We start from the raw sequence: 22,125 nt of genomic DNA, 5'->3' as shown, positions 1-22,125 counted from the left end.
CGCCAGGCTCATGTTTCCTTCATGGCCCCTTATTCTCTCACTCCTCCTCATGACACTAGCCAGACTCCACCACTCCCTCCACCCTGTGCCCACCATTGTGTGTATACACTTTGCTTCGCTGTCTGGCACCCTGACCTGCTGAGGTTTCACACTTCTTTATAGACTCATTTGTTTGGCTTGACCTGGTGAAGAAGGGAGTCCATGTGTTTTTCTCTTTGTTTTTACTTTCTGTTTTCCCTTTTTGACTTTTTTCCTTCTTTCTCACTGTCTCCTTCTTTCCTTCATGTCACTCTTCCTTAGCAACAGCTAAATATTTACCACCTTTTTACATTGTTACTAGTGTTTCCACGTTGCCATACAGAGATAGTCCTAGGCTTCTCTGTTTAATTGTCATATACCTTAAGTCATATGTTGTCATATATATAAACTCTATATATGACTATTCTGATGCATAGCAGTGCCACAGCTATGCAGACCAGACTGGTCTCACTGACATCCGTCCCTCTTTCTTTTCTCCATCACAGCCAAAGAGCAGTACGTCATCCCAGGTGAGTGGCTTGTAAACCTTCACCCCTGTCATTGTCTTTCTCTTTTCTCTAATTTTCCACCTGCAGCCATACAACCACATCACTTTTTCCATTGCTTACAGTTCGTTTAAGCAAAGCTCTCCCACAAATTAAAGAAAAAATCAGTTTATTATAGCCTGGGGCTTACTTCTGTATATTTACAATCATTTCTAAAAATGCTATAAAGAAAGAAAAGCACGGAAAGAAAAGGACCATACAAGATATGAACACACAGGTTAGTCAGACTCACGTGGAGGAGAAAACTATGGAAAATGGCAGAATTTCTCCTCAAATGGCCCGCATCTATCACAGTGAAAATGTAAAATGGGAATAAAATTGGAATCGGTGACTTGCAAATAAAATGCTGTAATTAACATAAAATAGTGGCAAATGTTCAGTGTGAGAATTTTTTTTTTAATACATTTGAATTTGATTACAGCAACATGCTTCAAAAATGCAAAAATTCAAAACTGAGACATGTCATGTTTCTAACTGTGCTGCATCACCTCTTTTAACACTCTGGAAGCACTTTGCAGCTAAAGACATAGTTTTAAAAGCAAAAGGTTTCCCTGTTCTTTCCAGATCTACTATTTCAGCAGATTGGGGCCCCCTTTGTCATTATTTCTGTCTCACAAAGCACCAAATGTTTTATTGGTTGATAGGTCTGGATAGCTGGCAGATTATGCTGTACAAAATGTGGTTTGGCATTGTCTTGCTAAAACTGGCAAGGCTTCTCCTATAGAAGATATTGCCTGGACAGCAGCAAATATACATATGACTCAGCTATAACGAGGCCTTTATAAATGTGCAAGTTAATAAAAGAAACAATCAAGGATACAGTTGAAATTTCTCCAAATGCCACATTTAACAGATTGTATATTTGTAGCATTATTAAAAATTTACCATGCTGCTTTTTTTTTTTTTTTTGGAAATGGGTTGTAGTCCAACATTGGCCGATTATATTTGCAATAATTGACGCAAAAAAAAGAAAAAAGAAAGAAAGATCTAACTTATAATAAACTGGAATAATCGTTTTAACGTGGATGAGGGCAGGATGTACTTCAGAGGAAATGATCTGCACAAAACAAACACAGCTGGAAATTTGTTTGCCGCTTGTTGACATGCTTTAGGTAAATGTGCAGAATAGCTAATAGCACCCAAGAGTGGCTGTACCTATGTGTGAATTCTAATGTGATATATATGTGTGAGAGCATCTGTTTCTTCTCAACTTTGCTTTCCTAACAGTCTCAGCAGATAGTCCGAAGGAAATGTCTCTTTGCTTTGGCATTAGCACAGACAGTCAGTCACCAAGAGGGACAGAAAAGGAGGCAGAGAGAGAGAGGACAGAGGGGAAGGAAAGTGTGTCCTTTCTATCAGTAAAAGTTAAAGAAAATAAAGCCCACCAGAGGACCAAGATTCCTATCAGCGGATGTTTCCGGACCTCTTAACAAGAGCGCTTCCAAGAAAATAACCAGGAGGAGCAGTGATGTGTGTCAAAGTCTGCGTATGTGTGCGTATGTACGTGTGTGTTAGTGGTGTTGCATATGCTTGGGTGATTCATTGTCTACACTTGTATGTCTGTGTGTACGTGTGTGGAAATTAATGTGCCTTTGTGTGCTAAGTTGAGATAAAGCCCTGCACTGGCTTAGAGAACAAATGGGAGTACTATGTAAGCGGAAAGAAGATCAAAGCCGAACGTGATTAATAAGAATTTCACCCTCCCTGACTGATAACAATTAACGCCTCCACAATGGACACACACGTGTAAAACACACACACAATCGCCGATAGCATGGGAATTCCGTAATACATTGATAATGAGGACCGAGTTGCAGAGAATTATGAGAACTTCTGCAACTCCAGCGATGAGTCATTTTGCACCTCAGAGAAGGGAAAAACCTCATCCCTCTGCTCTCTATTTCCTCCAGTTTCGTGTAAATCTGCTGACAGTAAAAGTGTCACCACCACGCACTTGTGACGATGACGATGACTCAGGCTCACGAAATCTCCCCTGGCTCCTCTACATCCTCAGGATCAAAGCGCTGTGCTGTACTTTCATTGCTTCCTCCATAGCAGGAAATGCCTTTTCCTGTGTCTGGCCTAGTGAGGGAAAGTTCCTTAATGACCAGCATTACCGTGTCTGTCTGCACCCTCCGCTCCGCTGAGCCATTCCTCTGAACTACTGAGAAGTGACACAGCTCCAGAAAAAGTCTTTGCACAGGCACCAAGAGGAAGTGGTTTCTAGGAATGCAATTCTTTCTGTCACTGTCCAAAGGTATTCTAATAAAGTCAGCAATGAGGTTTTTGGATGAGGTTGTGTTTGGACAGATTTTTGATATTCAACTGTAGGATTTTGTCCTGGTTGTTTGAGGTTTTCCTGCTCATGACTGTGGTCTGGGTGCCCCACTCTATCCCACTGACGTCATCGCCAAACCTCAGGCAGACTGGTGCACTGATGTGAGCATGCAAAAGGGAATGGGACACAAAACAACACCCTAAAAGAAAATTCCAGGCTGTTCCCTCTAAATGGAACATATGCACACACATAAGCTCTAGATGCACGTATAAATGCATATATACACAGACACTGAGACACAAAACACACTCTCACAGACAAACACACACTGTTCTAAGTAGCTCCCAGTGCTTTTTCATTATTGAGCAGCCATGATGTAACTGGAAGCACACTTTTTGGCACGTAACATCTATTCATAGACAGAGGAGGTGCAGGAAAACGTCCCACATTCCCCATGCTGCCACATTTTTGCGCTATCAGGACAGGCGTCTTTCTACACGTCTGCCCCTCAACTTTCATTTCTCTCTCGTCTTTCTTCTTTCCCTACTTTTGCTCATTTCATTCCTCTCTCTCCTTTCCGTCAAATCCACCTGTCACTTCCTGTGCATCTCTCATCTTTCTTCCTTCTTCCTCTGTCCCTTGGGTGGTCTGCTTCAAGCTGGCTGTCCAGATCCTCTCTCTTTTCACCCCACTGCCCCATCACCTCTTTCTAAAGTAACTCACCCATTCATCTCTCCTATGAATGGTAGGAGGGCTGCAGGATGTTCTGTAGGGCGTCTAAGGTTAAAAATAAAGTAGGGAAGTCTCCTCTTCGGTCACAACAGGACAAAGTGCTGACACGCAGCTGCAGAGGGGGCGCATGCGTAACTACAAATACCATGGGACTGGATGCACTTGTGCTGGTGTGGAAAATTGACTGATGTCATATGTTGTACCATAAGTGTATATCTTTTCTCCTGTTTAGGCACAGAGGACAGCCATCTGAACAATGCCTGTAACAGTGATCCAGTCTGTCCTCCCAAGTGCCGCTGTGAATCGAATGTAGTGGACTGCTCCAACCTGAAGCTCACCAAGATCCCTGAGCACATACCAGCATCCACCACTGAGCTGTAAGCAAACAAGAAAAAAAAAAGAGTCTAAAAAAATCTATTGTTCACTGAAGTTGTAGATGAATTAAATTTAAAAACTCACAGTGAATATCTGAAGAGAATTTGGATGGATTTTTCTGTTTGAATGATTAAACCTTTCAATCTTATTCCCACTAGCCGCCTTAACAACAATGAGATTACAACTCTGGAGGCAACTGGAGCTTTTAAGAACCTTTCCCAGCTGAAGAAAATGCAAGTAGAAATCATTTTACCTTTCAGCAGTCACTCTCTAAAGAGTAAGTGCTGCTTTTAATTGTCTGACATTCCTTTTTTCCCCCTCCCCACTCACAGTAACCTCAGCAACAACAAGCTCACAGAGATTGAAGATGGAGCATTTGAAGGTGCATCCTCTGTCAATGAGCTTCACCTCACAGCCAATCAGATTGACTCGGTTCGAAGCGGGATGTTCCGTGGCCTTGAGGGACTGCGTATGCTGTGAGTCATGCACTTTCAACCCCATACTATGCATATTTTTTATTTAGAAAATGTATTTTGTTCTTGAGTTTTACTGTAATATGTTTTCCTTTTCTCTTTAGGATGTTGAGGAACAACAAGATCAGCTGTATCCACAATGACAGTTTCACAGGGCTTCACAACGTCCGTCTGTTGTCTCTGTATGACAACCAGCTGACCACAATCACTCCTGGAGCCTTTGACACCCTGCAGACTCTGTCCACACTGTAAGGCCCTGCCACACTCAGATGTCTACTTTTCATTTTAAGTTTCATTCCTTTCATAGTCTGTCTTATTCTTACTTTCTATCAGTAACTTATTGGCCAACTCCTTCAACTGTGACTGTCGGCTAGCCTGGCTAGGCGATTGGTTGAGGAGCAGGAAGATTGTGACAGGGAACCCTCGCTGCCAGCGTCCTGCCTTCCTGAAGGAGATCCCTCTGCAGGATGTGGCTCTGCCTGACTTCCGCTGTGAGGAAGGTACGTGGCTTTGAGTTCTTTGCTGTTGCATCTACTCCAGTATGTGAAGTCTTCTTGAAAAGAGAGATGCATCTTTAGTATGCTATAAGGAGCTCTTGTCAGGTGTTCGTGGTCAGTATCTATCAAAAGTGGTCCAAGGGAGGAGCAGTGGTGAACCAGTGACAGGGTCATGGGTGGCCAAGGTTCAATGATGTATGTGGAGAGCGAAGGCGTCCCGATCCAACAGACGAGCTACTGTAGCTCAAATTGCCAAAAAGGTTCATGCTGGTTCTGATAGAAAGGTGTCAGAATACACAGTGCATTGCAGTTTGTTGCATGTGGGGCTGCATAGCTGCAGAGCAGTCAGGGTGCCCATGCTGACTCCTGTCCACCCCTGAAAGTGCCAACAAATGGGCACATGAGCATCAGAACTAGATCATAAACCAACAGAAGAAAGTGGACTGGTCTGATGAATCACGCTATCTTTGACATCACATGGATGGCTGGGTGCATGTGCGTCACTTACCTGAGGAACACCTGGCATCAGGATGCACTATGGGAAGAAGGCAAGATGACTGAGGCAGTGTGATGCTTTGGGAAATATTCTACAGTGAAGCATCAGGTCCTGCCATCCATGTGGATGACGGCATTGTTCCCCACTTGCCAGTCTGTGTTTGTCCTCCAAGCTTAGGTCCTCTGCCAGAGGCCTGGGAGCTTGAGGGTCCTGCACAGTATCTTGGCTGTTCCTAGGATTGTGCTCTTGTGAACAGAGACCCCAGATGTTGTTCCTGGAATCTGCTGGAACCACTCTCCCAGTTTGGGAGTCACTGCCCTGAGTGTTCCACTGGTTAGCCAGTTTGTCCACCTGTATTGGGAAGTCACACACACGCACGCACGCACGCACGCTCGCACGCTCGCACACACCCTTATCTGTGTTTGAAATTAACCTGTCTGCTGGGTGTGACTGATGAAGATTTTAATCCACAATAAATTATGAAGAAGAGCCGTTTAAAGTGTCTGAGATCATCTCAAATAATGGCCATTATTGTGTGACTCTTTTGTTTACTGAATAGATTGCTACTCAGCAGTTCCTAAGCTGCTGATCGATGATATGCTGAGTGGAGCTATTGAGCTGTTTGCCTTATTGATCAGTCAGCCTGTTTGCACCTGAATGATTGTTAGACTTGTCTTCAGGCTTTAGGCAGCTTCCATTCTTTGCCTTTGCTGGTCAATACTACATTAGCGAGTCTCCTCTCTCTGTGTCCTTTTTGTTGTTACTTTTCACATCTTTCAATTCATCTTTCTTTATTGTCTCAGTATCTTGCCAGATTGAATTTATTGTGATGTTTTGATGTTGTGCTGCATTTTGGTTTGCTTTGTGTTTTCACTATCGCTACAGGTTTTTTTTTCTACATTTTTTTTGTGTTTGTTTTGTTTTGTTTGCCAGAGACAACAGCTTGGCTTGTTTCCATCTATCTTGGCCCTCCTGGTCATTTTTCATGTTTCTTCTTCTCTTGTATCTCACTGGGCTCTATTTCTTCTTTTGTCCCAGGCCAAGAGGAGACAAGCTGTGTGCCTAGGCCCCAGTGTCCCAGCGAATGTACGTGCTTGGAGACCGTGGTGCGTTGCAGTAACAAGCACCTCCACACACTGCCCAAAGGCATCCCCAGGAATGTGACTGAACTGTGAGTTCTTTGGAATTAATTATTCTAATTGCATTCATATTTATCAGTTTGACCTCCAGGTATTATTTTCCTCTTATCTTTCCTTAAAGGCAAAGGAGATTATTTAAATTAAAAAAAAGTAAAGTGGAGTTTATGAGTCTCTAAAAAAGATAAGTGTTAACAGCAGGGGCAAAGAAAACAGATCTCGTCATTTAGAGAAGAGGAAAGGAGTCAATAAACCCTGTAGTTATTCTCTCAGACATTCTTCAATGTTCCTCACAGCCTTCAGGGCTAGCACTGATGTCACTCTCACACTCAGAGCCAAGGATCTGTGTGTGTGTGTGTGTGTGTGTGTGTGTGTGTGTGTGTGTGTGTGTGTGTGTGTGTGTGTGTGTGTGTGTGTGTGTGTGTGTGTGAATATTTGTGTGAGGGCCAAAAGCCTGTCCACAGGAGCATAGGGGAGCAACAGGACATTTTAATGAGCAGTTTTCAATGGAAAGAGGAGGGAATGGAATAGGTCTGGAACTTTCCAATAATGCTTCAAGTGGTTCAGACCAACTCAGGCACACACACACACACACACACACACATCAACACAGATTCACACACACGCTGTGCAAGCCTTAAGGCCTGTCATTGTCCCAGCAGGTGTGACCAGGTGTACCCCTCTGTTCTGGGCTTTCATCTTGTCATCTGGAGAGTTTGCTAGTCCATCATTATCCCAAGTGTCCTCAACACCATCATTACCTATCATTACCACTGAACCCAAAGGCCTTCTAACTACCCACACCCCCACACCCTGTGCTTCCCACCCTGTGTACAGTCAAGAACAATAGCAGGAGCCTGCAGCTCTGCTCAGAACGACCAGGCCCTAAATCAGCCATTTATCAAAGTGACACACCACTAGTAGCACTTTGTGTTGGTAATCAGGAGGGTTGTTGTATGTTTGTGGTTGTGGCTTGTATACATCACTCACGTGCATAGCCCACACAAGCACAAGGGTTTGTACATCACTTCAGAAAGTGCCAGGTTACATTTAGGAATTGATGTTAAACAGGAAGATCAGAAAGAAATTAAATGAAAGTAACATATTTGCCTTCATTTCTTAGTCACTCTTTCACAGGAGAAGTTTCTGTGTGTGTCTGGAATGGGAATGCTTAAAAACAGGATGGCTATGGAATGCTTGCTATGCTTGACCTCTAGTCATGAGTTGCAGTATTGTGTTAAAACTTCTAAACAAAAAGTAATCCCTGTGAGCAGATGTCTGTATATGAAAATGCAGAATCTGTCAGCAAAGAATGAGATTCTGGCACCAGAAACGTTCTGGTTTTCATTTGTAGACCAACTGAAGTCCTGACTTTTTAAACAATCGTGTTTGAGCAGGGTTTGGTTCCAGTTAAACAGTGTGTATGAAGAGTAAAAGAGGGATTGCATTAGTTATTGTCTGACAATAACTTTTATTAATTTTTACCTTATCCCTGATCCCAGTATCCTGGGTACTCTGGAACCTCCCAGAAGCTAAGTCAGCAGTAAAGCTAATGGGTTATCAGAAGTGTGAGTGGTTTGGTTGCAAATACATTAAGAAAGCAGATTGCTGGAGCTGTTCTGGAGCTCCTGCTTCTTCTCCAGCAGCAAGCTTACATTTTCAGCTTCAAGAAAGTATTTATCTAAACAGATATGATGATCGCAGAGTGTTCTACAGAACATATTGTGAAGATCTGAAGAAACCGATAACTATTTGGGATAAATATTGTATCTTGGTCTGAATGAATCATTTTATATCTGCTGACTACTTGTGTCTCTCTGTGCAGGTATTTAGATGGAAACCAGTTCAGCGTCGTGCCAAAGGAACTGTCTACCTTCAAATACCTACAGCTGGTGTAAGTTTTTGTCTGTGTACATCTCCAGTCACACTGTGTAGATCAGTACAGTGAATGCATTCCTTTATTTCAATTCAGGGACCTAAGCAACAACAGGATCAACTCTCTGACCAACTCATCCTTCGCTAACATGAGTCAACTTACCACTCTGTAAGTCCTGACCGGCCTTGGCTGTCAAAGCAAAAAGCTGGTATTTATCTGCAGCAAGGATCCTACCTAAAGTCTGCACTTGTAATCATCTTACGTTGCAGAATTCTGAGCTACAACTCCCTGCGCTGTATCCCCAAAATGGCTTTCAGTGGACTGCACTCACTGCGACTGCTGTGAGTTAATTTTCACATTTCAAATGAATTACATATATGTACTGTATGCACAATATATCCTCTGATCTGATGTTGACTCTTATTTTTTTTAATACAGAATTATACTGCCAGTGGTATGAGAGTGTTTCCCTTTTTTCTGATAAAAATCAAATGTTTCTTTGGTGTCACATAATTTCAGGACAGCGTTCCAAACGGCATTCTGCTCACTGGAAACATTTGAAGTTATTGTGATAGAAGTGTTCTAAAACAAGACAGGACTCACTTTCAGGCTAAATGAGTTATTAAGGAGGATATTTTTGCAGCCTGCACTGACTACAGAGATGGTGCAAGCAGATGATGAGAATCTTTGATTGACTCCAGAGGAATGAAACGCAGTCTAAACAGTTATGACAGCTTATGAATACACACACAGACACACACATAAACTCCGACCTATTTTCTCTGTTTAGATGGCAGCCGTGGGGGGAAATAGCAGCGCTATTCCAGCTCCTACTCCTAACCGCACCTCCTCTTCAGACTTCTGCCCAGTCTGCTTGTTCACCTCTAAGTGCCCCGAGCTCATCACTGCTGCACCATCAGGGCCAAACACACGCTCCCACATCCCACTGTACAAAATCACCCTGACTCTGATTACCGGAGAATGTTTGCCCCGCTAGCTGTAATGGTTTTGATTTGCCTCTGGGCTTTTATGAAGTTATGAAGTCTTTGATTGTGCACTCTCAGTGACCATGGGCTCCCTGTGGATGAATTGGTCTGCTAAATAACTGAGATGTAGAATGTAAATGCATTCGACAGATAGATGACGAAATTAAAGCAGTCTTTGGAATTACACAGCAGCTCAATGCCTCAAGCTTTAACTCGAATGTACAGTTAAGTTCTGCAAAAGGAGAAACTGAGACTAGGCCCGGCAGCGCTCCTTATGAGATTATGTACGCATATTGGTGTCTATTTGTGTGTGTGTGTGTGTGTGCGTGTGTGCGTGCGTGCACTGATGCCTGTATATGCATAGTCTAAATGTTTGTCATCTACTGGCTCGGTGCCTGTTAGTATGTGTGTGGGAGTAGACTTATCAGCCTTCCATGTGTGCTCATAGCAGGCACACTTTTTATTACTGACAACAAAGCTTCAACAAAGCCTCTTTTTACGGTGGGATTCGACTAAAGCCCCCGATCATTACGAGACACAAAGCGTAAGAGCCCTTTTAGCGTAGAATGAGAGTGAAGCTCGGCCATCATTAGCTGATGCCGCCTTACTAGCCCAGGCGCAGAGCTTTGATCTCTAATGAAGCTGTGTCCATTATTTCTGCTCTTACTCACTCACGCCACCTTCACTTCTAAAAGTCCCCTGTGCAAGTATGCTAGACGCCATGTGAGGCCCTCCCCCAGTGCCACCCGCCCCACGCACACACACATACACACACACCACACAAGCTCAGAAGTATATTCAATAACACACATATACACGCAGACTGTCTGGACTACCTTATTGTCTCACTCAGACGGGAGTCCAAGTGAAGCAGAAAACTTTGATGTCTTTACTGCCCGTGTGATCAATCATAAGCCTCCCATTAAATGTCAATTGGTGCCGTGGCATTTCTTTCTTTACTTAGAAATACCGTGGGGGTGCAGCAAATCTGAAGCAACAATGAGCTCAGTTTAATAGTTTAAACTTTCAGACTCCACAAAGAGTTCAGAGTTCAAAGTTGGAAGCTTCACGGAAACCACAATAAGATGCCAAAAGCGGCACACTTGTGTGCACTCGCGCACGCTGAGGTGCCAAAGCCTTTATAAAGCTGCACCTTTGCCTTTACACAGCAGTAAAGAGGAGAAGAATCATTAACGCTCACTTCTTCAAACAAACCAGAGGTCTGAGGCTGGCATGGATGTGGTGTGATTGTAAGTGGCGCTGTGTGAGTGTACATGTGCACATGCGTGTGTGTGTGTTTGTATGATGGTTGTGGTTTAAGCTGCAGATTAATACGCTTCTAATTGGCCTGCTGGGTATTAGGTGTGAGGTGACTGAGCTGAGACAGCGCCAGGGCGTGGCGCACAGTGGTCTGAGTAGCAACCTGTGAGAAAATAATGTGATATGAAAGAGTGTCATAAAGAAAAAAAAAAAAGAATGTGAGTGAAGCTTTCAACAAATGAAAAAACAAAACAAAACAGACATGCAGCTCACAGAACCAGCCTTCTATGTGTAGACATAAGACATTGCATTGTCACTCAGCTTCATTCTGGGAGTCAGGCTGCAGATAAGTTGGCATAAGCAAAATGAACTGACATAATGATGTACAGCCGTAGAAAATAAAAATAAAAAGAGAGAATGTTAGCAGGAGAGCAGATCAAGTTTCTTCCTGGAGACTCCCTGGCTCCTTTTTTCCCATGAGATCTTTGCCTGACTGGCACACTGCTGTTGGCTTCACGCCCTTGGTATCCTCCAACTACCACAACCCACCTACACACTCTACACTAATAAGCATTCTCCACGGCACACAGGCCAATTAACGTGCTGTCTCGGGCAGGTTACATTGCATGTTTTTCCTTCAGTATTTAGTATTCCTACACTGACCAACTTCCCTTTCAGTATCCTTTCTTCTGACTCTTCCACAGCTTTGCAATGATTGATAGATCCAACAAAGGAGGCAGTTTACTTTCAAACTCTGTTTATACATCAGTTCTCTTCATCCAGGCATAGAGAGCAGATGTGTCATGTACCGTTACTGTGGACTGAGCTGTGGTAACATTAGCTTGCGGTCAGCTGAGGTTTAGAGGTGGTAATGACCTGGCGGATTACAACAACCATCAATCATGTAGCCATTAAGCCGTGTAGGCTTGTCAACCTAGGTAGCAGTCTGAGAACAAGGAAGATAGAAGTAGATTCAAAATAGTGTACAAGCACACCAGGATTAATATCAATGCATGTGCCCAAACATGCAAGCACATAAATGTTCCTGTTTATCTGTACATACAGTTACACAAATGTTTTCACTATCCTGCATGTGCACCCTCTCACACACCCCCACACACCCCACACCCCCTCACTCTATACCTCTGTTGGCCCTGCCAGCGAGACGTGCATAGAAACTTGACACCAACCTTTTCCAGACGTACAGAGCCTTGTATCTTTGCCAGCTGCACATGGCTCTACCAGAAACACAAACCACCTAGCACTCATTTAGAATGCCAAAACCACACTGCAGTATTGTTCCTGATATTTCTGGTTTTGGTTGTTAGAAAGCACTGACAATGATTTTCTTGATTCTTTGTTCTGCTTTTCAAAAATTTTGTGCTTTACCATTGAGACATTTTCATATATTCTCTCATAAAATAAATAAAGCTGTATATTCTGAAATGGGAGAAGCTACAGTGTTTAAGTGCTTGTCTTTTTTTTTTTTTTTTAAATGTTACTCATGTGTTTTAACTAATCAAAAATATCAATGACTTCTCTCAGTTGACCAGTCAGTGAATCTATTGATTTTTAGCTTTAATAGCATGCACCCCCCCACCCCGTGATGAAATGTGTTCATGGTCATGTATTTTCTCTTTTTGTCCTCTCCTTCCCCCATCCCCCTTAAGGTCTCTTCATGGCAATGAAATCTCAGAGCTTCCCGATGGCATCTTTAATGACGTGTCCTCACTTTCCCATTTGTGAGTAATAACACACAACTGTATGGCCCTGTGGCAGCCATTACCATATGCACTTACCATGTTAAGTGTACATACATGCAATCACATGCATATACGCACACACACACTTTCAGGTACAAGGGGCGTCTGCACAGACAGTCATAGAGTGTGGCTCACAGTGGGCTGTCTGTTGTCCTCTTTGGCTGGCTCTGCATGAGCCGAGCCCTCCCTTAATCAGCCGCAGTCCTGTGGTTAAAGCAACACACTGACCGAACTGCTCTCTCATCTCCCTGTGTGACATCTTTGAAACACACAAATTCGCTGACTTGCACACACATGTTCTTCACGGTCTGTGGATTTCAGTGTTTATTTGTTTGTCTGTCATTTTGTGTGAGTTGGGTGTGTAGCTATGTGGTTGTGCATGGACTTGTGCACATTGCGGGCCCTCTGCCATCCAGCCTAGTTAGTCACATCGTGTACTGACAGTTGCTGATCAGTAGACATATCTGCTTAGTAGACAGATAGACCTATCACAAGTATGGAGCTACCAGGCAAGAAGAAAAGAGGAAGACCACAGAGGAGGTTCATGGGTCAGTGTGACAGAGAAGGATGCTAGGGATAGGGTGGGATGGAGGCAGATGATCTGCTGTGGTGACTCCTAAAAGGACCAGCTGAAAGAAGAAGACAGATAGACTGATCAGTCTGTAGGTGTCCTCCAGCTTTGACACTGGAGACCTAGCAGAAAGGAAGAAACTAAACAAAGATATTTTGTGGACAGCACAGCAAGATTCAAGGCTTCAGGAAAATGGGGTGAAGTGAGGGATGGAGGGGAGCCATTGATCCACAGTCACAGTCAAGTGGCTTTCATGTTAGCAGATGTCAGGTGTCAGCTATTGGCCCAGCCTGAAAGATGAGCCAGTGTTGCGCCGTAATGGAACAGCATCGATTCAGGAGTGTTTGCGTATCCAGCAGGAGGACAGAGCGCCATTGATTCACGACCACCATGACGGGAGTGGTTAAGAGTCCTGCTGTTCACACCTTTGCCTATAATTGAGGAGCCCTCCTCCCAATAATGTATGGCACAAAGTGGCATTGAGCGTTAAACTTTAAAGCCGTTTTATTCTTGGGGAGGCAGTGATTTATTTGTCTAGAACACCAAGTTGGTTTTGGAATGAGTTGTATTTTATATGAGGGTGTAGAGACACCTGCTGGTGATGGAGTGTACTACAGAGGTTAGACTTGCACTGAAAAAGGCTCACTGATTATTTTCTTTGCTTTATCAGGGCAATTGGTGCCAACCCCCTGTACTGTGACTGTCACCTGCGCTGGCTGTCTGACTGGGTCAAGACTGGATACAAAGAGCCTGGCATCGCCCGCTGTGCTGGCCCTCAGGGTATGGAGGGCAAACTTCTCCTAACTACACCTGCAAAGAAATTTGAATGTTCAGGTGAGTAATTGTGTTCATCACAGACATTTCATGTTAGATTTGTCACTCGTATCTGCAAAAAAAATGAATTCTAATCTTTTTGGCATTTCTCCTAGGTGATGTGGACACTGCAGTGTTGGCCAAGTGTAACCCCTGCCTGTTGAGTCCGTGCCAGAACCAAGGCATCTGCCACAGCGATCTGGTGGAGCTCTACAGGTGCAGCTGTCCTCCAGGATTCAAGGTGAGAACTACACAATGCTACCACCTACCTGTGAACCTACCTGTCATTTTTGGCAGATCCCTTTATCTGATCTCTGTTTCAGGGCAAGAACTGTGAGACAGTTTTGAACGCCTGTGTGAGTAACCCATGTGCCAATGGAGGAACGTGCCGAATGGATGAAAATGAAGAGGGAGAATACAGGTGAGGAAATCAGTGAAGCTAAATAAAGGAAATCTTAATCAAAGACAGAACTTAATGTGATGGGTTTCTATGGTTTTACAGCTGCACATGCCCGCTGGGCTTCGAGGGCCCAAGCTGTGAAACCAATGCTGATGACTGCGAAGACAACGACTGCGAAAACGGAGCAACCTGCATTGATGGAGTCAACAACTACACCTGTTTTTGTCCCCCCTACTACACAGGTTAAAAGCTATAATACAGTTAAAGTCCAGAAACGGCTGCACAGCAATGAAAAAAATCTATTTAAAACTAAGCTTTTGTGTTATAAAAAAATGTGATTATTCCAAAAAAATTACAAAAAGACCTTCAACTTTTCCTGTTTTTTTCTTTCAAACTGAAGCGATTGCATGTCTTAGAAAAACAGACTAATTATCTTGTTTTTTTAATATTAGAATGCAAATGATGCTCAGCATAATTATTTATTCTGGATTTTTCTGTTTCTGTTTTTACCCTAAGGCTTCTTGCTCTGTGTTTACTACCTTCTCTAAAATACTTGTCTCTGTGTAGGTGAAATGTGTGAAGAAATGGAAGACGTGTGTGCCCCCGGGCGAAGCCCCTGCCAACATCAGTCTACCTGCCTTATCACATCCGCTGGACCCAAGTATGTGTTTCTGCCAGAAGCATCAGATGAAGCCATATATTGGAAAACAGACGATTTATGTTTTGTGTCTGTGTATTGTAGGTGTGTGTGCTCTCCTGGTTATGTTGGTGATGACTGCAGCATAGACTATAATGACTGTGAGGAGCATCGCTGTCAGAATGGAGCTCAGTGTGTGGATGAGCTAAATGGATATTCGTGTATCTGTCCTGACGGATACAGGTGAGTAGAGGACAAATGTTGCACTGTTTGCGCTACTGTGTTTTTTCTACTTTAATTAGATCGTGCTCCTAAAAATCTGTCTTTATTCCTATAGCGGTCAGTTATGTGAGGTCCCCCCATCTCCGCTGTCTCTGTGCGAGCTGGCCGACTGCCAGAACAGTGCCCCATGTGTGGAGCGAGGTGGGCGCGCCCTCTGCCAGTGTCCTCCAGAGTTTGGAGGGCCACGCTGTGAGAAGCTGGTCAGTGTCAACTTCATTGACAGAGACTCCTATCTGTTGCTGTCTGACCTCAAGAACTGGCCTCAAGCTAACATTACTCTACAGGTATCTGCAGCCTTTTATATGATTTCACTGTGCTGCCACTGCATTTCTTTCCTAAAACCTGAATAACTCAAAAACCCAATGCCAAAATGATCTCTATGTAGGTATCCACAGCTGAGGACAATGGTATCCTCCTATACAATGGAGACAGTGATCATATGGCAGTGGAGCTCTACCAAGGTCATGTCAAGGTTAGCTATGATCCGGGCAGTCAGCCAGGACATGCCATTTACAGGTAAGGCCACTGCTGGCTCAGTCCTGACGAACATGTAGCATTTGTACTTTGTGTTCACTTTAGTGACTGTATTGTATCTCCACTCTGTTTTTTTCTTTCCCAGTACTGAGACTATCAACGATGGTCAGTTCCACACAGTGGAGCTGGTGACCTTTGACCAGATGGTGAACCTGTCCATTGACGGGGGGCTCCCTACCACAATGGACAGCTTTGGGGCGGTGCGGCCCCTCAACGGGGAGGCTCCACTTTACGTGGGGGGTAGGGGCCCTCTCCAGAACACACCTCCCTCCTCTGCAGGCACTCTTAACTACTACACTACTGTCAATCACCACCCCTCCCCCTTCGCTTTGTCACCACCGCAACCACTCCTTCCCCTCAACCATCCAACCATCCAATCCTTTAACCCAAACCCTATCCTCCAGCCACTCATCCCACCCTCAGTCATGACTGTGTTTGTTAGAAAAAATGCACGCACACATTTTTTTAATGAACAGAGAGCTCATGGAACTTAATTCTCAAAAATGACAGCTCATAATTTAGAGCAAATAGAAAATACACCGCTCAACTTAATAGACTTTGCTCTTCCAACATTTTTTTAACAGTGGATAAACTACGCCATCTAGTGTCAGTAACTATAAAAACTACCACACACAGTCTCTGCTTCAGATTTGTTTTGTATTTGCATGCATTTTTCATTTTCGCCATGGTGGAGCTCTGTTCATTTGTGTAATTTATATGTAATTTAGCCACTCTTGACCTTTATAAAATTTCAAACTGTAAAAAATGTATCTTAAAAAGAATGCCTGCAATTTGTTGCATTTCAGCCCCAGTTTGTGGGCTGATATCTGTTCAAGAGTGGCTCAGAATTTGTACCATTTGTTTCCCTCCCGTGCTGTGCTGTGCTGTGCTGTTCTTCATTCATACACCACTATAGGAGATATTTTTCCATACCTCTCTGCCTTTTGCCGTTTCAAGGATGATGTGTCTTGTAGTGCAAATGCAAAATGCAAAATTGTACATACTAATCTGAGAAATGGTGGATGCACTGTTGGACACACATGTTTGAAAATGCCTGACTCCATTACACTCATACCACCCCTGTGTTAGCTGTCTGTGTGTGTGTGTGTGTGTGTGTGTGTGTTTGTCCCAGTATACACATCCTAATATATAAGCATCTTTTGTCTCTATCCTTCCTCCAGGCATGCCAGTGGATGTGCACTCAGGCACTTTCCGTCTCTGGCAGATCCAGAACAGCTCCAGTTTCCATGGCTGTATCCAGAACCTGTACATCAATAACGAGCTCCAGGACTTCACCAAGACCCAGATGAAGCCCGGCGTGGTACCGGGCTGCGAGCCCTGCAAGAAGCTCTACTGTGTACATGGCATCTGCCAACCTGATGGGGTCCAAGGACCTGTTTGCCACTGCCAGCCAGGCTGGAGCGGGGCGCACTGTGACCAGCCTGCTACCAACCCCTGCCAGGGCAGCAAGTATGTTAGCAAATGGAGTAGCTTAGGTTGAAGCAAGTATTATACACTTTATATACAGTTAGGTAGCTTCTGCACTTTTGACCCTTGGGTTTAGACCTTGCCCAAGGGTTCAAGGATTAATAAAGAAGTACAATTTTTTTCATTTTGCAAGGGACTCTTTGATGACAGCTTGCAGCCCAAAGATATTTGAAATATGATACAGGCCGTAAATATACCCTTTTTTAATATAAGGATCAGAAGGGAAAATATCTAGGAACTTGAGTCTTTAAAAATGTTTTGTAACTTTAAAATATTTATTTAAAAAGTAGTAAATATGTCAGACCAATGTACTGAAGTGAAGACTACAAAGATTTTGCTCAAAAATTGAAATCTACAATAACTGCTTTCAAACCATCAACTTTACTGATTTATCGAAAAATTAACTGTGGTTATTGCCTCTAAATAGGTGCGTCCATGGAAAGTGCATCCCACTGGACTCTCAGTCATACCGCTGTGAGTGTGCGGAGGGTTACCGCGGGGCCCTGTGCAACCAACAAGGGGAGCTGTTTAACCCCTGCCGTCACCTGTCCTGCAAACATGGACGCTGCCAGATCTCAGACACAGGAGACGCATACTGTCACTGTGAAAGTGGCTATACCGGGGAACTCTGTGATGCAGGTTGGTTTGCTGTATGCCAGTCTGTAGTGATAAAGAAAAATCACATTAAAACCAGTAATATTACAATTTGGGTCCTGTTTTCCTTTTTGTTTTTTCAGAGATTGCATGCCGAGGGGAACCTGTGCGAGACTTCTACCAGGTCCAGCGGGGATACACTATCTGCCAGACGACACGCATGGTCTCTTGGGTGGAGTGCACTGGAGCCTGCGACACAGGGGCCTGCTGCGCCAGCCAGAGAATGAAACGCCGGAAATACACCTTTGAATGCAGCGATGGGACCACCTTCAGCGAGGAGGTGGAAAAGACCATCAAGTGCGGGTGCGTGGGCTGCATGTAGCACAGTCCACTCAAATTTCCTGCCACTGCTGAAGAGCAGAAGATGGAAAGAAAGAAAGAAAGAAAGAAAGGAAGGAAGGAAGAAAAGGAAAGAGAAGACAGTAGGAAAGTGAGGGAGAGAAAGAAAGAGAGAGAGATTATAAAGAATATATATAAAACCTCTATCTATATATTATGGACAACAGTGTTTGTAAAATAGAATATTTCCTCCCCTTCTAAGGGTGTTTGACCTACAGTAAAACAGAGAAACCAACATCACGGGCAACAACGTAGACGCGACAACAGCAGCAAACCATTGTATCCGCAACATTCTTCCAACCCAAATTACCCAGTGTGAATTCCCCATCCATCTCTGAGGCCTCTGACAGCCTAGCCACCATCTACCATCTTTACTTTGTGGAGGCAGCAAGAACAGTGGGGTCCAGCCTGGGAAAAACAGAAGGCTAAGAAGAGAGCTGGACAATTTGACTTGGCAAAGCTGTTTTGAGTTGAGCTTGGCTGGGTTGCCTGGACTGGGCTGGATATGGTTTGGGTTGAGCTGAGCTGAGGTTGTTGTTGGTTTGGTGTAGCAGTTTCTCTGCCAGGATATAGTCATCCATCCACACATGCACATGTAGAAGTGAACAGCAAGGAAGAAAATGTAAGATTAAGAGTGGCACATAATCCGGTGCAGATGCCGTGGCTTCGAAGCTAGGTGGTCTGGTGTCACAGTTGTTTTCTGTGAGGTACCGTAACAGAAACTCCATTTTAAAAAAAAAAAAGAAAAAAAAAAGTAAGAGACTGCACTGACTAGCAGCACTGAAAACAGCAGTCACGCACGTCTCCAAAGTACATGATCACACATGCATGGCATACACACGTTTCCGCACAGTCTGAACGCGACACGAGACGGCTTGTGTAGTGCAACTATTCCAATCAGCGAACCCATCTGGTGCTGACAGTGCCCAGTGCTTATCAGCCCCCAGCATGTATTGCCTCAGGGTTAGGATGATTTGCATAATTACACCCCTCGCCCCACCCCCATTGAGTAGGAGGCCAATCAGTCCTGCTCCTTTTGATGCCTGCAGTATTAAACTTGTGCAAACTGTTGCATGTTTGGAGAAGTTTGCTAACAAATATGTAGAGCTTCTTAATATCCTTAAAAATGTACAAAACAAAAGGTTGCAGAATCATGTTCTGTTTTTTTTTTAATTTGTTTTGTTCTGTTTAATTTCCTCATATTTTTTTAATTTTATTTTTGTTATATTTTGTCTCATGATGTAACCTAACTCCTTTAGTTGCCCCATCCCTTCCCTACAACCCTTTATATAGAAATGCCTAACAGATTCTAATATATATATATTTGTATTTCATTTTGGTATAGTATTTTTCTATGTTAAAGAGTAAGTCTGTTTCCAGAAGCTTTGGAACTGGTGGAAAGGCGTTCATTTGGTTCCCTAGGTGTTTTTTATTTGTTGTATCTCACATGCTCCAAAAGGTGATTAATTACATTTTAATTGGCCAAAAAATGCAGCAGCTGGTTGGCCTTTTTGTATAGAAGGCAGTATTGGTCTAGAAATATGTTTAATATTGTATATGTTGTCTTCCATGTGAATATTACATTAATTCATGAGAGTCTGTGCTTGTTTTTATTTATTTTATCTAATGGCGTTTTCCTGTAGAAAGTGAAGAGCAAAAATGTCAAAAAGATTAAAAAAGGTAAAATGAGTGATTAAAAAAATAGCATAAAAATTCTGTATTTGTAACATCACTTCATAGCAGTGTTTTACCTTCCTCTCTGGCTCAGACACTCCTCATTTGCTTGCAGGGGGCTGGAGCGTTCAGAGCTGAGATTAACAGATGTCCCCCTCAAATTTACCTGTTAATTAACACAGCACACTTAAAAGACTTCTGATTGTTTCCGTGTTCATTTGGTTGAAGCGCTGGCTTGCATTTCTGTCATTTGAATTTGTGAGATGGTGGGGATTTTTTTCCTTCTTTTTTAAACATTTTTTTTTTTTTTTTTTTAAGTTCAACAAATTAGTCAAGCTCAACTGATCATAAGCTGCTGTCAAGCCAGAAGGAACAGGATGAAGTTGCCTCTGTGGACAATGATCAAGTTAAGGTGTATCATCCTAGATTTCTTTGAAAAGGCAAACTGTGTGAAGCATTACATGCCTACTACTGACAGATAACAAATGAGAAAAGGTCTGGACATTTTCAGTATCTGTCAGTTCTAAGTGGTCATCCATACAAAAAAAAAAACAAAAAAAAAAAACATGGTGCCAATTACAGTGAACGTCATACCTGAATGTATAAATGTGTATAGATAAATATGACCTATGCTTATTCATGAAGTGGTAACTTTTAGCTGTTATTTAGTTTCCAATGTAAGATATAGAAATCACATCCTGTTGAATAAGTGACAGTCCCATCAGGGTGGCGTTAAGGCATTGTTCTCTCTGCAGATCGGGATTGTGTTTTATCCATTTTTGCTGATCTAACTGTTAAAAAGTCTCTTTATAGTGTGAAAGGCTGCAGATCTCAGCTCTTACAGTATCACATCACAGCGCTCCTATTCATATTGCTACCCATGTTAACTTTGTTTTACATGCTGTTGATGTGATCCCAGTGGTGTACAAAAACATTAAAGATCCCATAAAGGATACTGATGAACAGTCACTGTAATACTTTAGGCTGTGTGCCTCATAAAGGTGCATATTTAGTCGAATGTGACTTTCTTTCCATGTCTCCTTTCCTTCCTCCGCACTAATCTGTACTGGACTGGTGCATTCAACTTCCTGGTAGACATCTTAGTGGTGCTTGTGCTATATTGAGATGTAATTCAGTTACTGGTCACATGACCGGAAACACAGTTTTCTTCCATCCTATGAACTATATACATAAATGTTATTGTGAACAACACAATGTCTCTGTTGTATTGAAATGGTGCAAAAACTAAGAAATATCCCTGGCTGGGTTCTGTCTGTTTGCTTTTATGTTACAGGACTGATGGTGGGATTGAACTGAAAACTCAATAATGCTGAATGTATGTAGTGCCACCGACAAAATGTTTACCAAAACTCCACTCTTTTCATTAATTAAACTTAAATGTGTGTGCTTTTAAAACTGCCTCCGCCCTTTTCTTTTGCTTGATGAAAAGTTAAAAATTGTTTAAGTAAACAGAAGTCAGGTCTCTCTTTTGTTTTGGTAATTTTGCCTCTGTACACTACCACAGTGAGTTTTAAATCCAACACTCAAGATGTGAGTAAAGTGCAGACTTTCAGCTTCAGTTTAAAGGGGTTAGCAAAAGTATTGAGTGACAAGCAGATTCATGATCAAGTGAGGCATGGCAAATTAAGCAGATATATGATCTGGAGTTGATCATATAGTGTTAAACTTGCATTTGGCAGCCATTGACTGGAATTCTCAATATGACTTCCCAAGAGATGTTCTCCAGTGGCCAAATCAGTAACCTTATTTCAACCAAACACAGCATGCCATTCAGTTACTGAAGGCAAAGCTGAAGGCAGATGCAGTAAGGGTCTAACAGAGCATCTCAAGAGAGGAACCAGCATTTGGTGATGTCAGTTGCTTCTAGACTTCAGGCACTGAGTGCAAAGGAATTTCATTCAATAAGCCTTATATAAGAAATTATGTTAGTTTGCCTGAATACTTCTGACCCTCTGTAAATAGAGGCTATATAAAAATGTGTGTAATTCCTAAACAGTACCATCTGAATAAAAGCTGCAAGTCTGCACTTCAGTCACATCTAGGTTGACTTCAAATCCAGTGTAGTGGTGTACTGGGGCACAATTTGTGTTATTATCCAAATACTCCAAGACCTGATGGTATAATTCCCAAAAGCTGTTGCTTTCAAAGTAAAGAATGTTCTTTAAAATATTTGAGTGTTTCAGGTTTATCAGAGACCACAGCATCACAGCACTGATGAAATGGCCAATTAGATTTTACTCCAGTACTTATGGCCCC

At 42.9% G+C, this 22,125-nt stretch overlaps 1 protein-coding gene across 1 annotated transcript in view; it reads left to right on the top strand.

Moving 5' to 3' along the window:
* slit1a (slit homolog 1a (Drosophila)) overlaps nt 1-20,404 on the top strand; it is an 87,646-nt gene extending 67,242 nt beyond the window's left edge. The window contains exons 15-37 of the mRNA XM_030748636.1: nt 525-548; nt 3,827-3,971; nt 4,128-4,202; nt 4,302-4,445; nt 4,547-4,690; nt 4,776-4,942; nt 6,474-6,606; nt 8,397-8,465; nt 8,544-8,615; nt 8,717-8,788; nt 12,364-12,435; nt 13,698-13,861; nt 13,957-14,081; nt 14,164-14,261; nt 14,343-14,482; nt 14,808-14,901; nt 14,983-15,120; nt 15,215-15,443; nt 15,545-15,675; nt 15,779-15,933; nt 16,875-17,163; nt 17,609-17,820; nt 17,919-20,404. Of these exons, the coding sequence (XP_030604496.1) occupies nt 525-548; nt 3,827-3,971; nt 4,128-4,202; nt 4,302-4,445; nt 4,547-4,690; nt 4,776-4,942; nt 6,474-6,606; nt 8,397-8,465; nt 8,544-8,615; nt 8,717-8,788; nt 12,364-12,435; nt 13,698-13,861; nt 13,957-14,081; nt 14,164-14,261; nt 14,343-14,482; nt 14,808-14,901; nt 14,983-15,120; nt 15,215-15,443; nt 15,545-15,675; nt 15,779-15,933; nt 16,875-17,163; nt 17,609-17,820; nt 17,919-18,157 (3,131 nt within the window). The 3' untranslated portion in view covers nt 18,158-20,404. The remainder of the gene's footprint in view (nt 1-524; nt 549-3,826; nt 3,972-4,127; nt 4,203-4,301; nt 4,446-4,546; nt 4,691-4,775; nt 4,943-6,473; nt 6,607-8,396; nt 8,466-8,543; nt 8,616-8,716; nt 8,789-12,363; nt 12,436-13,697; nt 13,862-13,956; nt 14,082-14,163; nt 14,262-14,342; nt 14,483-14,807; nt 14,902-14,982; nt 15,121-15,214; nt 15,444-15,544; nt 15,676-15,778; nt 15,934-16,874; nt 17,164-17,608; nt 17,821-17,918) is intronic.
* Nucleotides 20,405-22,125: the final 1,721 nt, after the last annotated feature.

This window comes from Archocentrus centrarchus, chromosome 15 (genome assembly GCF_007364275.1).
Source record: "Archocentrus centrarchus isolate MPI-CPG fArcCen1 chromosome 15, fArcCen1, whole genome shotgun sequence".
NCBI lineage: Eukaryota > Metazoa > Chordata > Actinopteri > Cichliformes > Cichlidae > Archocentrus > Archocentrus centrarchus.
This window is presented reverse-complemented; position numbering and strand designations above follow the sequence as displayed.